At 36.1% G+C, this 15,767-nt stretch overlaps 2 protein-coding genes across 2 annotated transcripts; one reads left to right on the top strand and one right to left on the bottom strand.

Annotated features, from left to right (window-relative positions):
* The first annotated feature begins 10,587 nt into the window (after nt 1–10,587).
* On the top strand, nt 10,588–12,953 carry LOC145054471 (IAA-amino acid hydrolase ILR1-like 4). The gene is made up of 5 exons (XM_079002675.1): nt 10,588–11,050; nt 11,307–11,432; nt 11,741–12,055; nt 12,162–12,290; nt 12,377–12,953. The coding sequence occupies exons 1-5, from the start codon at nt 10,715–10,717 to the stop codon at nt 12,764–12,766; spliced, it is 1,296 nt and encodes a 431-aa protein (XP_078858801.1). The 5' UTR covers nt 10,588–10,714; the 3' UTR covers nt 12,767–12,953.
* Nucleotides 12,954–13,426: 473 nt separating this feature from the next.
* Nucleotides 13,427–15,767, bottom strand: LOC145054472 (glycosyltransferase BC10-like). The gene is made up of 2 exons (XM_079002676.1): nt 14,587–15,767; nt 13,427–14,401 (listed from the first exon to the last, which is right to left on the bottom strand). The coding sequence occupies exons 1-2, from the start codon at nt 15,109–15,111 to the stop codon at nt 13,763–13,765; spliced, it is 1,164 nt and encodes a 387-aa protein (XP_078858802.1). The 5' UTR covers nt 15,112–15,767; the 3' UTR covers nt 13,427–13,762.

Genomic DNA, 15,767 nt, shown 5'->3' with positions numbered 1-15,767 from the left:
GGCTATCTTTGAGGGAGGATAAAATTGATCAATGAATTCTTCCTTCATTTTAGCCCATGTAGTGATGGATCCTGGTGGTAGTGACTTGAGCCAATCCTTTGCAACACCCTTGAATGTAACTGGAAGCATACGAAGCAACACGGTTTCGCGAGGCACATTTGGAACATTAAAATAATCACCTACATCGTTGACCTCATCCAAATGCTTGTAGGCGTCTGCGTGATCTTTCCCGTAGAAGGGGATTTCCTTAAGTTGAGCAAGTATGTGACCCTTTAGTTCGAAAGTGGCAGTAGCGGGAATCACGGGTTGCACGGGTCTTGGGCCGGTATCGTCACGTATCCTTTTCTTCCATTCACCCATAGGAACTTCATCAATGTTTGCCATGGTGTTAGCGGGTTCGTCTTCAAAGCCGCTTTCTTCTTCGGATTCGGTTTCTTCGTACTCGATGTCCTCCTTCTTTGGGTCTTCGTCCACCACTGAAGAGAAGTTGGATTCTCCTACCTTCTTGCCATTTTTCTTACTAAAAACAACTTTTAAATTCTTCAATGGTGAATTCTTCGATGTTGCGGTTTCTCCTATGTTCTTACCTTTGTTTTTCTTTAAGGTTGCTTCCGGATCTTCAAGCGGTGGCATCAAAGGTGTACCTCCTCTCCTGGTCATAAACGAACTGCAAACAAAACATAAAACACACGTAAAAAGAAAAATAAATAAATAAATAAATAAAACGAAACTGAGTTTCAGCGATGGACTCGTCGAGTAGCTTCGACTGCACTCGGCGAGTTCAAGGCTAAAATTGAAAAAATACGAACAATTTTTTTTTAAATCCTATAAAATTAAAACTAAACCTAATACCTAGACTACTAAAGCAGTAACTTTGTGCAAGATTAATCTCACACAAAGGATCGGTAATACTAGAAATTAGAATTAATTTTTGAACCGTTACCTAGCAACGGCGCCAAAAACTTGATGTGTGTAAAACCAACTAGTTTTATTCCTACTTTTCTAATGTAAATTTGACACTCAATAGGCAGTGTACCTGTCTAATGTAAGTATAGTTTTTAGTAAGCAGAATATCGAACTCAGGGAACGACAATTAAACTAATTACTAGAACTATCTAAAAACAAATAATAAAATGAGGGGTTTTCTCTAGTTTTGCAAGACTAGAAAACTTAAATTTCTAACTAAAACTCCAACAAAACAATTTTCAGCTAGAGAGCTAAAATCAACTAAATTCAATAGTGGAAGAGACTTAGGGTTGACTCGTTTGATCCTATGGTTGATTCTATGAAAAGTGCAATGGATTAATTTATATTGGCTACCGATTAAGATTATTAGGTTCACGTTCGCTATTACTAATCCTTAAAAAACAAATTAATCTAAGCAGTGGCCAGTTGTTTAAATTAATGAATTTCCTAGTTTATTTATTCGGATTAAGTAAGACTTGTAGTGGTCAACTAAATTGGTCCTTTAATTAACCTCTTGCTGATGGTTCGTCATACAAGCTCACACATTAATTTTCCTGTTTTCTATTAACCCCAGTTTCACATTCGCTATTCCTAGGCATATAAAAATGTTTTCACATGCATCATATGAGGTTAGCAATTAAGAGATGGTCATGCAACTTAATTACAGGTTAATTAACAGAAAACAGTTGTGATTAACAGAAAACAGTTGTAATCAACACATAAGGTTCTTTAACAAGCATAGCAAAACATTATTACCAACAAAAATTAATCCTACTCATAAATTAACACATAGTCACAAATTTGTCTTCCCTAAACAGAAGATATATGTTCTAGTTCATGATTAAGATAGTAAAAAACTCAAAAACACAATCCAATAACTCAAACATGTTTTGGAAACTAGATTTAGTAAAGAATAAATTGATTTTGCCTTAATTCTCCTCCAAAAATGGATCTAGGTTGATTCTCCGACTTCTCACGCTCCATAAGTCTTATTCGCAACTTTATCTCCAAGGACTTCTTAAAAAAATCGGGTGTCGATCTGGAAGTCTCTTTTATAGATTAGAGGTGACTCGTCGAGTCTAGGTACAAACTCGCCGAGTCCCTCATCAAATCCCTGTGTCCGGCAAGGCAATGATTCCTCTGCTTCGAGAACCTTTGTGGGAACTTGTCGAGTCACGTACCGACTCGTCGAGTGCCTTGTGATTTTTGGCTATTTTCTTCTTTCCTTGATTCCCGAGCTCCCGACAGCTGCTCCTGCTTCCTTTTGCTTCTGAGCACTTCTTTTGGACTGAAAATATAATTTAAACATAATTAAGCATATTTTGTTCCATAAATGTAATAAATTAGCCAAAAAGTATTAACATTATATGCAAAATATATGACTAAATATAGGGTGACGCCTTGCTTTTGAAGCAAACCGTTTTCTGGGCCTCTAGAATATTCCAACGTGATTTCCACGAAGTAAACGACGGTCAACCGTTTGACCAGAGCAATAAAAATGATTTGATCCGAACTCACCAAAAATAAGATCTCCTCAGCTCCCAACGACCGATGCATCTGCGCCTAAATCGCACACTTACGACATTGACTAAGCTAGGCATGCGTGTGGGCTTTACTTCTTAATCCACTGTAAGTCTTTTAAGGCCTATCAAGAGAAAAAGTTTATAAACCCATTAAACGTTTCTTCTCCCACTAATATAAATAATGAAAACTAGTCAACTTGCTTCCTCCATTAAAGTTTCTACAAGATTTATGTTACATCGTACGGACGGTCTCGCTATGGAATGTTTTTTTATTGCTTTGCAAGTGTTGATGGTTTCATTGTAACTACCGCTTCTAGAACGAGATAGTTCATATTCGACTATATATGGGGCCCATCCATATCAAGACTCGGCCACCCGTGAAACCTTTTCTAGTCTAGTGAATATATCCCCATAGTGGGACTAGCATCTAACTTGTACAAAATTATTCATTTCCAAGTCACTTCTGTCCATCCCTTCCTATAGCTATTTACTCGATCATAAAAAGATAACAATGACCGATTTTAAATCATTTTTTATTTGGTTGTGGACAAAATAATTGTAGTTTTCAACTTGTTTGTGGTTGTTGCATCGTAAGTGGGCGTCATTCAAGGGTCAAGTGGTGGTGGTAGGGTAAGCGATTTCGAGTGGTTTCAAGAGAATTTTCGTGACTTGGCTTTTGTACTCGAGTTTGGTTTCCAATTATAGCATTGACTGTATTGTAAAAATGGTAAGTTTATAGTATTGATTAGTAATGGCATGTTACATTACTCACTCTATAGTCTATACCAAAAAATTATTAAGTATCCAATACAAAAATTAAAACATTTTTTTAAAATAAACATATTATTAAAACTTGTCAAGAGATTTTTATAAGTGAATATAAAATTTTGTTGGGAATTATTTACTATCTAATTACATACTATTTATCCAATAAATAATATAATGAAAAATAATTAAAATGTTGAAGATATGTTTTAACATGAAATTTAGCATGCGGTTATAGTGAAAAAAAATAAATTGACGTTAAATAATAATTTTATTGTAATGTTTTTACTTGAAAATTAATGAAAATACGTTTTTTTTTAATTAAAATGTTGAAGATATGTTTTAACACGAAATAATATAATGAAAAACATAATATAATGAAAATATGTTTTTTTTTAATTAAAATGTTGAAGATATGTTTTAACAGGAAATTTAGTATGCGGTTATAGTGAAAAAAATAAATTGACGTTAAATCATAATTTTATTGTAATGTTGTTACTTTAAAATTACATAGACGTAGCGGATAAACGAGCAACAAATTGTGCTGCAACCTCTTTTTGGATGACAAAACTAATTCTTTTAAAAACAACATCTATAGATCTTGGAGTCATAACATTACAATGCATGATCCGTTGGACTCTATTGAGTAGCTCCACAGCTTCTGGCGCAAGGAAACCGAAAGTATCAAATGCAAAGGGTATAAACGTGTGTTGATTTTCCATACACGCTTTCTTATGTTTTTCCACTTTGCTTGATGCATGTTTTAAAGCAGTTTGTCCCACTGTGAAAACTTCACTCCCTAAGCCCACAAGAGGGGAGACCCCTGTTAGATCCATGCATGCATGTTTTCCTCCAGCCCATCCAAATACTAAAACATCAGCTGGTCTAAGTGTTGATCTTCCTTCCAATGGGTCAGTCAGAAAGTTCACAGGTGCCTCTTTCTTGGTAGAAACCTCAGCGCGTCTAAATATGTCAAACAGAACATCCCTAACCAGATCGTGTCGGTACTTGAAACCCAGAAGCTCTTTACAATGAATTGCATGCTCCCCAGTAGGGCTGTTCACTATTCGGATAAAACCGAATTATCTAATTGGACAATTTGGTTCGGATATTCAGAATTTTGGATTGGTTTTCAACAAAACCGAATTATTATTTTGGATTTCGGATTGGTTTTGGTGTATAAAATAAGAACCGAATAGTCCAAAAAAACCGAATAACCTTTAATAATTTATCTATTTATAATATATATGTATAGTTATTTATTAATTTTGTAATTTATTTTTTCAAATAGGTTCAAAACGTTTCACCCGATAAATAGACATTAATATGCGTTTTCTCTCAAAAGTTTTCTATCTATAAAATACTTAAGTATAATATATCTTCTTAGTAGTTGTTTATAAATTTCAAATGATAACTAAATAATTTGCTTTTGCTTCTTGTGTAAAGTTAGGTAATATTATAATTATATGTCGTTTTAAAATGTTTCGGTTTTTTAAAACCGAATTATAAAAACCATCCAACCGAATTGTAATTAGATCAGATCGGATCGGATTTGAATTTAGTTTGGACTATTCAGATCCATGTTTTGAAAACCGAAATCAATTTGGATTCACTTGATTGGATCAGATCAAACCGATCCATCCAAACGAACACCCCTACTCCCCAAACGATTCCAAACACGCCTTACGACAAACAGGGCAAGTCTCGTCAGCCGGAAATAAAGGGATCATAAGGCGATACTTGAGGATGACACGATACTCCACTGGCAACATATGCTGGCCAAGATCGTCAATAGGAATAGTCATAAGAAAATCCTGAGCATGTGAGGCCCTTAGACACTCAAAAATAGCTTTCTGCCTAATCGTCATGTCGAAGTGAACTTCCATGTCTTGGACAATTTTACTAAAAAGGACACTCGCCAATGAATGTTGGGCTTTTGGAGGGGCGGTGTCCTTATTAGTGAAACCGCTAAAGTCAAAGCTCGTAATCGTATCATGAAGACAGGCGAAAGCACAAACATAATCTAAATCCATACCACATATGCCGCTATTTCGTAAGATGTGGTCTTGTAACACCCACGATTGAGCCCGTGAGGCAACAAAAGCATATGAGGAAGCCTCTACTGCTGAGTACGACTCCAAACCACCAAATTTAATTGGTAACGAAGCCAGTCGCCGTTGAAGGTCCCCAAAGAACGGACCCCCACAAACCACAATATCTTCAATCGACTCACGTAACCCTTTATCAAAACATAGAGCAGCCTCTTCCATGTGAGCGGGTTGGCACGTTCTCAGACCAAAGAAAAGTTTGGCGATGCCCAAGATCGAAGCAAAAGAAGCTTACTTTGGGGGTTATGTAACTGTGGTAGAAGGCGCATCAAATCAACAACATTGGCAACCCTCTTCATGGCTAACCCGCTAATAAAACTCACGTCTCTACTAACAGCTCCCCTAAGAAGCTTCACCCCCACTGACGGTCGGCCAATGTCTGCAGGGAATAAACCTGAACGAAGCTTCCTACCATCGCATGAAGGCCAAAATAGCTCAGTTTTCTTGATATTCAACTCAAGCCCCAATCCTGGGCCTGCCACCCTAATGATGTCCAATACTCTAGCCACCTCCTCTAAATCTCCAATGACTGTCCCGTCATCAAGGTACCAAGCATGAAGAAGAAGCTTACAATTGTCTCTAATTTGATGTATAAGTGGGTGCAGTACAAGAGCAAAAAGAAGTGGTCCCAAAGGGTCACCTTGTTGGACCCTAGTAGTGGACCAAATATGCTTATCTCCCAAATACAACCTTGTTGCATGGCCATATAAGAATTTGACCCATAAGGAAATGGAAGGGCACCTCATCCTGACCTCGTGAAGTAAGGCAGATCTATCCACTAAATTGAAGGCATTTGAGAAATCCACAGTAAGCATTGCAAGAGATCCATCATCATGTTGTGCACTCAATACCCTATTAACACTATGAAGTACAGCTTCAGCACCACCCGACACACCTACTCCAAATTGAAATTCATTAAGGTATTGCGCCAATTTCTTTACCAACTCCTTTCATAGCAACCTTCGAGACCAAACGCCTCCATATAGTGCCCACGACAATAGGATGGATTCCATTGTCAGGTTTTAGAAGCGGAGTAAGAGGTGCAGACGCCACAAATTCCGCCAGACATGATGCACATCTTCCCCTTAACCATAGGTTAACCACTACGGTGATGGCATGTAGGAGATCTGTGGCTATAACAGATCCTTCCCCACATAGAGCATCCAAAATATGTTGAGCTCTCAAACCGTCTCTCCCGCAAGAAGTTCCTTTATGAAATGATTTAATACAACCAAGGACATTATCAATATCTGCTATAAGGGGAGGCTCAGAATAAATGGTGCTCGGCATGGATGGGGGTGGCTTGTATGGATGTTTAGCCTCTAATGCTTTGATAGTGTCCATGTCATGTGAAGCAACACCCGAGGAGCACAACACTTTCACTGCTGCTGTAAAATGCTCATCAGCAACCTTACGAAGACATTGTCAAATGTTGGTGTTGCCCTTCGTTCTGCCATCCCGTAACTGATCAACGCTTTGGCCCGATGAGCCAAGACTTGCATTGTCAAACATATTTTCAATTAATGTGACAATACCGCTCTCTTTCCCCTATGTAGCTAAAGAATTCAATATACAACGATTTTGGGACGATTTCCTGTTCCCAGACCTACGTTCTTGTATGTTCGTAGGCCTAAACACCTGCAAAGTACATCGGGGGAGCAACAACAGCCTAACCCATGATTCAACAGATTCGGGGTGAGCGATCACCTTGTTAAGAGCTGTTTGCAGCGCTTGGGAGAAAGTCATACGACAACTATGAGGGATACTTTTGACGGTCGTGATAGGTTCTTTGAAAACACGATCAAGCAACACAGCATCCAAAGCCATCTCTTCGAGTAATACGGTTTCATGCCCTATGGAAGTTGGCTTTGAAATGCCAATAATGTGTCCACTCATGTCGTCGACCCCGCTAGTAAACTATACGAGGCCATTAGGGTGGTGGCAATAACGACTCAATGCATGAATATCCATACAATTTTATTATGTTTAGAATTATCGATAAAGCTGAAGTATGAAATATGAATACATGATGCCATAAATTATTAAAGGTATGTTAGCAAATAACTTTATTGTTCGTTTTGAAGATCATTTTGAACCGTTTGATTTGAAATAAATTTTAAAAGAAACATATTTGTTTAATTACATCTTAAATGCCTATAAAAGTTAAGGATAAATTTATATATTTATGTAATAAATAACAAAATATTATATTTTTCCAACCTAATATCTAATTTGAGAAATTAAATATCCTTCTTTATTCCTTTCTACATATCATTATGTCCATCTTAAATGATGACATGTCACACAAGTATATTAAAATATTATTATTTTTATTAAATATGACACATGTCATCATTTAGGCTGTGTTTGGCACGCCACAACTAGCTGATAAGTTAGCTTATTTTTCGAGCTTTTTTAAATTGTCATGTTTAGCAAGCCAAAAAGTAGCTGATATGCTAGCTTTTTAGAAAGCTACTTTAAGTAGCTTTTTAAATTTTTTTCCCAATATACCCTTAATTAATTACAAAAAACGTATTCTTCTAAATGTTATTTTATATCTTTTTGCTAGCTTATCATCTAATTTTTACCAAACGTTATTTTTTATCCACTAACTTATAAGCTAGCAACCAACTTTTCAGTTATCAGTTAGCTTTTCAGCTAGTCTGCCAAACATAGTCTTAAGATGGATAGAAGGATATATATATATATATATATATATATATATATATATATATATATATATATATATATATGATTATATTTAATTTCTCATCATATATATTATTTATAAGCTTTCAAAATATCATATTTATCTATTTTATTTTTTTAGTGTGAGTTATTAAGCCATTGATAATTTGGTATTGATTAATACTTATCTTTAGTTCGTTCATTAAAACCTTATTTTGATTTGAGATTGGTTTTCTTTAATTATAAGAGGTTTGATTTGATTAAATTAAATTAAATTGATTAAATTAAATTAAATTGACATCTTCTTACTCAAAATAAATCAGCCTAAAATATTCTCTTTAAATAATTTCATTAATAGACAAAATTGCAAAAATAGTACTGGTAGGTAAAATTTTGTAGGTTTGGTCTAAAAAGTTTTAGTGGTGCATTACTAGTCCAAAATTAGACTTTTTTTTATTGTTTTTGGTCCCTATCAACATGAAAAGACTATTATACCCCCTTATATTTGGTTTTTTAATTACATTATATTCATTTTACTACTTTTAATTAAATAAAAATAAAAAAGAGGTCATCCCCTCTCTCTCTTACGATCCCCTTCTACCACTTCTTCCCCCTCCTGTAATTCAATTCAACCACTACCTCCCTCCCATGGTTGGATCTAGACAACGAAACCAAGAAACAACTAGAATTAGCCTACCCTCCATCGGAGATATGGTTTTCCAAACAGAGTCGACGTCGAAGCCAGAGTTTGCATATCGATGCTACGGTTTGCAAAACAAAAATGGTGAACACCTACATCACAACCACCTGTGTCCGCCTATATTCCAACCGAATCACCACAAACCTTGTTTTCTATCATTCCTAATTTAGTGTGTGTTGATTTCAAGAGTTTTTGCCATGGATTACATGTGTGTGTGTGTGTGTGTGTCGATTTTAAGCTTTTTTGCCAATCATTTGTGGAGGACGACAATTGTCGTTTCAACGGTTGAAGGCAATCAGAGGTGGAAACGAAGAATGCATACAAAGGAAAGTGGTGTAGGTGGCGATGGAGAAGGCAAGCGAAGACGACCACAATTGTCAAATTCCTCTCAGACTTCGTCGTTGCTTAGTCTTACTGCGGCGAACATATCTAACAAAAATGTGTGCAAACCCTAATTCCGATCTCCACTACGCCGTCACTGCCCTTCTTCGATACTGTTGGTGGCGACGGAAGGGAGTAGTTCGCCAGTGGCCGGTGGAAGGTGGGGTGAGAAACTTTTAGTTTAGGCAGTGGGAGGTGGGACTGCGAAATTTTCATATTAGAGAGAGGCGGTGGAAGGTGGGGCTGAGAAAATTTCAACTTAGAGAGAGGCGATGGGAGGTGGAGCTGTTGTCGTTGTTGGAGGCAAGGCCAACGGTGGAGGTTAGGTCTAGCCAGTAAAGAAGGAAGATCGAGAGAGGGATAGGGGTGGAGACTGGGGATGACGACTTAGGTGGGATCTTGGGATTTTTTTGGTTTATTTAATTAAAAGAATAAGAAATCTTAAGAAAAATACATAAAAAGAAATTAAAAAATATTTTTAGGGGCATATTAGTCATTTTAGGCGGGGTGTGAACCATAATCACACAAAAATATCAATAAGAGGAACCAAAACCACATAATATATTTAAAATTGGACCACTGATGCACCACCAAATTTTTTTGGACTACAACCACATGTCTTTAACAACCAAAGGGACCATTTTTGCAATTGTGTCCCGTTACTAAATTTATTTTGATTTGTGCTTAAATTGACTTAATGCTAACATAAATGAATTAATATGCTATGTGACAAAGGAGTACTTTATACACTGATGCATCGATAATTCCTAGTTTAATCTCATTTACTTTTTTCTCATAAAATGCGACATCCATTATGTGGGGTTAAATGTTTTTAACCATAAAAGTGTGAAAAATACTTACGTACTTTATTGGTATTTCATTGTGAAACCCGTGTTAAAAAGTAACAATAATTACAATTCAAAATGTAAGACTTTCTTTTGTAAGAGTCCTACTGAAAGGGCCATGCTAAAAAGTCATCATTTCATGATGAAAATGTCCTACGAAATGTCTATCGCCGTGAGAAATGTAAAGACTTTTAATCAGGGGCCAAGAACATTTAGTAGTGTCAAAGATTATGCTAATTTACGTGTAAAAGATTTTTTTTCTGGCAAAAAAACATAAACTGGTCAGTAACATATTTCACAAGGGATAATAATATTTCCCAGGATGATGAACATTTCGAAATGCAAAGAAACAGAAATTGTTTTGATCATTTCGCAAAAACCATCAAGTAAGGTAGTTTTCCATTTTAGTATTTTATAGTGTCCCTGTATTTAAAAAAACACTTAAAATGGCTAAATTTACATTATTATTATTTTTTTTTTGTTAAAATAAGTATCTAAATAATAATAAAAAAGTGAATAGCCCACGTGGTATTTCCGTAAACGCACATGTACTAACCTCGAAAAGCGATTCCTCGTGGCCAAAATGAGATATTTAATAGCCGTCGGAGCCGTACCCAAACTCACTTCCCTCATCCCAATTTTCACTCGCCGACTGTTTCTTTTATATCCTTTTTTTACACTCTTTCGTGTCGTCGTATTCCTTTTCATCAACTAATGCACCCATCTTCATAGCAAAACATGGATTTACCCAAATGGATTTCTGTAATTTTGATTTTTTCCATATTCAAACCCCAAATCTCGATTGGGGTTTCTGATATTTCGAAACAATTTCTCAAACTTGCTAAAGAAGATGAGGTTTTCGATTGGATGGTGGGGATTAGGAGAAGGATACACGAGAATCCTGAATTAGGTTACGAAGAGTTTGAAACCAGTAAAATTATCAGAGACGAGTTAGATAAATTGGGTATTGATTATAAGTATCCAGTTGCAGTTACCGGCGTTATCGGTTATATAGGCTCCGGTGAACCTCCTTTTGTTGCTATCAGGGCAGATATGGATGCTCTTCTCATGCAGGTTTTATTCATTTAAATCTTATGCTTCTTTATTACTAGTTTGTTGTGTTTGTGTTTATTGCTAGTACAGATAATTAAGGTAACCTCGTTGACTTTTTGATACAAACTTGGACTCTTGCTGTATGTTTGACCTTTTTCATCTTGACTGAAACAACAGCTATACAGTTTTGATTACTAGTCTAAGATTGTTATGGGAAATCTGTTGACTTTTGATAGAAACTTAATTATTGTACGTTTGACTTTGATTTTGAGATTAGGAAATGGTGGAATGGGAACACAAGAGTAAAGTTTCTGGAAAGATGCATGCTTGTGGCCATGATGCTCATGTCACTATGCTTCTTGGTGCAGCTAAGATTCTAAAAGATCATAGCCATCTTTTGAAGGTTTGTTAATTCAGTTTTTTTAGCCTTAAATGCAACATACTTTCATTGATCCCTTCATTATAGCATCCTGCTTTCATTTCTTCCTTTTATCACATTGTACTTTGAAAAAATAAAAGTACAATTTCAACTTCTTTGTTATTAGGACATAAAATTGCTCAAAAAATTGTTTGTATTTGGATGACACTGCTGTAATTGAGGTGTATTTTTCAAAGCACAATGCTCTAATAATACACGAATCAATGAAAGCACATTGCTATTTCTTGCATCCAACCCTTAAAATTGGTTTTTTTTTTTTTTTAAATAATCAGGGGACAGTGGTTCTTGTTTTCCAACCAGCAGAGGAAGGGGGTGGAGGGGCAATACGGGTAATAGACAGCGGAGTTCTAGAAAATGTGAAAGCAATATTTGGTCTACATGTATCTCCAGGGTTACCTTTAGGTGAAGTGTCCTCTAAATCAGGTACCCTTTTGGCTGGAAGTGGCTTCTTTGAAGCTGTGATAACTGGAAAAGGAGGTCATGCAGCCATTCCACAACATTCAATAGATCCTATTTTAGCAGCTTCAAATGTTGTTGTTAGTTTACAACATCTGGTCTCACGAGAAGCCGATCCTCTTGATTCTCAAGTAAGCTAAAAACTTGTTATCCTCATCATCAAATCAAGAAATAGCAATGTACTTAATGTCTTAATAAGAAAAGAAAAATCAAAAGTAAAATGCTATTTTTTTGCAGGTAGTTACAGTTGCTAAGTTCCAAGGTGGTGGTGCTTTCAATGTTATTCCAGATTCAGTCACCATTGGTGGCACCTTTCGAGCTTTTTCTAAAGAAAGTTTCATGCATCTCAAGCAGCGGATCGAGGAGGTAAAGGTTTTTGATGAAATAAAATATAAATGCATGTACATATTTATAAAAATGAAGCTAATTTATTTCTTTCTTAAAAAAAACAGGTTATTATAGGGCAAGCAACAGTACAAAGGTGCAATGCGAGTGTTGAGTTCTCTTCAAAAGACAAACCTTTTTTTCCTGCTACCATAAATGATGAAGGATTGCATAAGCACTTTGTAAAAGTTGCAGGGGATGTTGTTGGAGCTTCTAATGTTAAAAGTATGTTACCATTAATGGGATCAGAGGATTTTTCGTGTTACCAAGAGGTGATACCTGGTTATTTCTACTTTCTTGGAATGAAGAGTGAATCGAATAAAAATCCTGTATCTGTTCATTCTCCATTTTTTGAAATTAATGAAGATATACTTCCGTTTGGTGCTGCAATGCATGCTTCTTTAGTTGCTAACTACCTCATTGATGTTCAAACTTCAGAAACTCATGATGAATTGTAAATATCTTTTTTTTTTCTTCATGTATTGTTTTTCTTGAGGACTAGTTTGGTTCATGTGCCATTGTTGTATCATTTTAAAGAACGTTTACAGTTTATCACATAAGGGTATACTATTATGGTCATCAAATTTGTTTATAATTGATGTCATAAACTATTTATCCATTTAAACATACTTTTATGCTTCTTCATTGTGAATAAAATTCTCTCATTTGCCATGCTTTTAAAGCGTTGTAGGATATTTTTTAAGGGTGTGGAGGATTCTAAGTTACAATTATGTACCCCAAAGTGTAGGGTCTTTGAGTGTGAAGTTATTGGAAATGACAGAGGTCTTAGGTAAAAGAAGAGTGGGCATTGCAAGAGACTACCAAGAGTGGAAAGGGGCATGAGCTAGAGAGTGTAATTGATATAAGTTGTGATATGTAAACTTAGAGGAGATAGAAGATGTTGTGTGATAGGGGGTAACCTAAGAAAATGGGTTCTTGAGGTCGATGTAACATTTAAGTATATACTTTAAATATCTGATTCTACTTTAAATCACAAAAATACTTTGAAAACATCCCAACACCATATCATACTACTAGATCAACCATGACCCATTTAAGTATATACTTTAATGCTTCTTTGCTGTGAACAACATATCCCATTTGGTATGCAATTGAAGTGCTGTAAACTGACTTTCATGCAAAGAGTTACAAGCTCTTAAAACTGATTATCATGATTTGAAGTCAGAATAATGAACAAATTCTTTGCCTAAACTGATGAGGATTCTGAGTTTCTAATCAAAATAACCAGATTCGAACAATCAATTTAGGAGTTGCTATAAGAAAACAGATAATCAGAACAAATGTAAGATTACCTAACTGTCCCTAGCTTTGAACATCTAATTCTGCTTCAAAAATGCACACCAAACACCCACCCAATCATAAATGATAAAACCATGATCCATGCTGCCATTAGTGATCTACTTATTGAAATAAAGATGAGAAATAACCTGAAATCAGTAGCCAAAAAACTGTGCAGAGTTCTGCAGTAGTATATCCAGAGCATTAGGAGCAAACTTTCTTGCAAAAAGGAAGCAAACTGAAGTTGGCTGGTTATTATAAACACATGTATGGTGTTGCTGAATTTTCCTGAAAAATTCCAATGTCACATCATTCTTCCCAAAAGTAGCAGGATGAGCACCACCCCTTGACCAGTCAACATATGTAAGTGTCCTATTCGCCAATAAATATGGACTCTCAATAGTCAGCATTGTTGGGAAATAATGTTCATCAACATAACAATCTGGTGTGCAAAACTGCTCGAATTTGGGATAATATTTGAGATCTTTTATGATATCAACTGCTAGTTTCCTATTAGATTCAAACCATTGAGACCCTTTTCGCCATTGGTCAATGTTGACCTCAGGTAACATTTTATCATCATATCTGCCCCTACCATAAGGCCCAGGCTCATCAAATGCACCCATGAAACTGAATCTAGATCTTGATATGTAGTGATAGATAATGCTGAATTTCTGAAGAGGAATGCAGGCTTCTGATAATAGAACAAACCACTCGTTTGAGATGTCTAACAATGCATTGGCTAGAAGTCTTCTTTCTGCATCACACATACTCATCATTCCCCATTCCACCACCTACATAAAAAAGTAAGAAAATGAATATTTTTTTCTATGCTCTAAACAAGAGAATAAAGAAAGAATCTAATACTCAAAGTATATTTGATTGGGGTAGGTTGTGGGGAATCTTTGAGACCATTTTCCCAACAAAATGTTGGAAAACCACAGATGATCAAGAAAGAAGGAAGATAATGGTGGCTAACCTGACTAGGAACTTGTTTCTGATAGAAGACTGAAGAGGTTGAAAAGTTTGCACGATATGAAGGCATTGTGTGGACATAAATGGTATAAAATTCTTCATTCCCTTTGAAAAACCTCTCCCATAGTGGTGCCAATGGTAAAGGTCCTCTTGTCAAGAACATGAATGCAATCTTTGGAGATCTTTTAAAAGGGTAGTCTTTGATCTGAGGAACAAATGAAGCTCTCCAGAATAGCTCACTATCATCCAATGTGTGCATATAAGTTGATGGAGGCTCAATCCAGTTCTGTAAACTATTGGATTCTTGAAAACAAGACTGTATTAAGGTCTGTGCTCCTGAAATTATATTCTGAGTGCCTAGATATCGGATCTTGAACATATTTATGATTGAAAAGCCAATGCAAATACCTATAAACAATAACATGAATCCTAGTAATCTCATAGGGAAACACCTGGATTGATTTGTTACTCTGATTGAGTTGATGGTGGGTGCTTTCCCTTCCTCCATTGCCACTATCCTCAACTGCATTTTGCCAGAGATGAGAAAAAAAAATGCAGATTTGTTCTCTGAGACAATTTCACAAACACCTTGTGTGCTTCACTTCACACGTCCCCCGCACATTACAAAATCGGATCCAACACTCACATTGCAAACATGCACACTTTTTAGGGAAGTAATCCTGGCCCATGCCATGAAAATCAAACACGCACATGGGAATATCGACAAGAAATAGAAAATTCAAAAACTTTTCTAACCCAACATCCCTGCGCATATAAAAGAGCCACGAATCATCTGGACTTTCTGATGTAGAAAGAAGGGTAAATTTTTTAAATTGATGTAGTGTGTTTCCTTTTTAAGTGCAACCGGTGCGATCGGTGAATGTGCACGGCGAGGCAACAGACGGGAAATGAAGAATAAAAAGAGGTTACGAATTTAATGGCAGAATTAAACAATGGATTGCTCTGTTTTTCACATACTTTATACGGACGGATCAAATCGTTCAGTCAAAGCGTAATAACAGTGATTGCTAAGAAGTTGAACGGATTTCGTATCGTCGCGATGGAATGATGATCGACAACGATCATGGAAGACTAATATTTACCGATCACCATGTGTCCTGTTCCAGATGGGGGTTCCGAGTAAGCGAAAGTGACAACATGGGAGCCGTTTTTGTAGCTTCAAAT

The sequence above is a fragment of the Lactuca serriola genome, chromosome 5 (genome assembly GCF_051521515.1).
Source record: "Lactuca serriola cultivar US96UC23 chromosome 5, Lser_US96UC23_V15, whole genome shotgun sequence".
Taxonomy (NCBI): domain Eukaryota; kingdom Viridiplantae; phylum Streptophyta; class Magnoliopsida; order Asterales; family Asteraceae; genus Lactuca; species Lactuca serriola.
This window is presented reverse-complemented; position numbering and strand designations above follow the sequence as displayed.

Coding starts and splice junctions, on each gene's coding strand:
- LOC145054471 (XM_079002675.1), top strand. CDS start 10,715: ATGGATTTACCCAAATGGATTTCTGTAATTTTGATTTTTTCCATATTC. Junction 11,433..11,740: donor ATCATAGCCATCTTTTGAAG/GTTTGTTAATTC, acceptor TTAAATAATCAG/GGGACAGTGGTTCTTGTTTT. Junction 12,291..12,376: donor TCAAGCAGCGGATCGAGGAG/GTAAAGGTTTTT, acceptor TAAAAAAAACAG/GTTATTATAGGGCAAGCAAC.
- LOC145054472 (XM_079002676.1), bottom strand. CDS start 15,111: ATGCAGTTGAGGATAGTGGCAATGGAGGAAGGGAAAGCACCCACCATC. Junction 14,402..14,586: donor AGAAACAAGTTCCTAGTCAG/GTTAGCCACCAT, acceptor TTTTTTATGTAG/GTGGTGGAATGGGGAATGAT.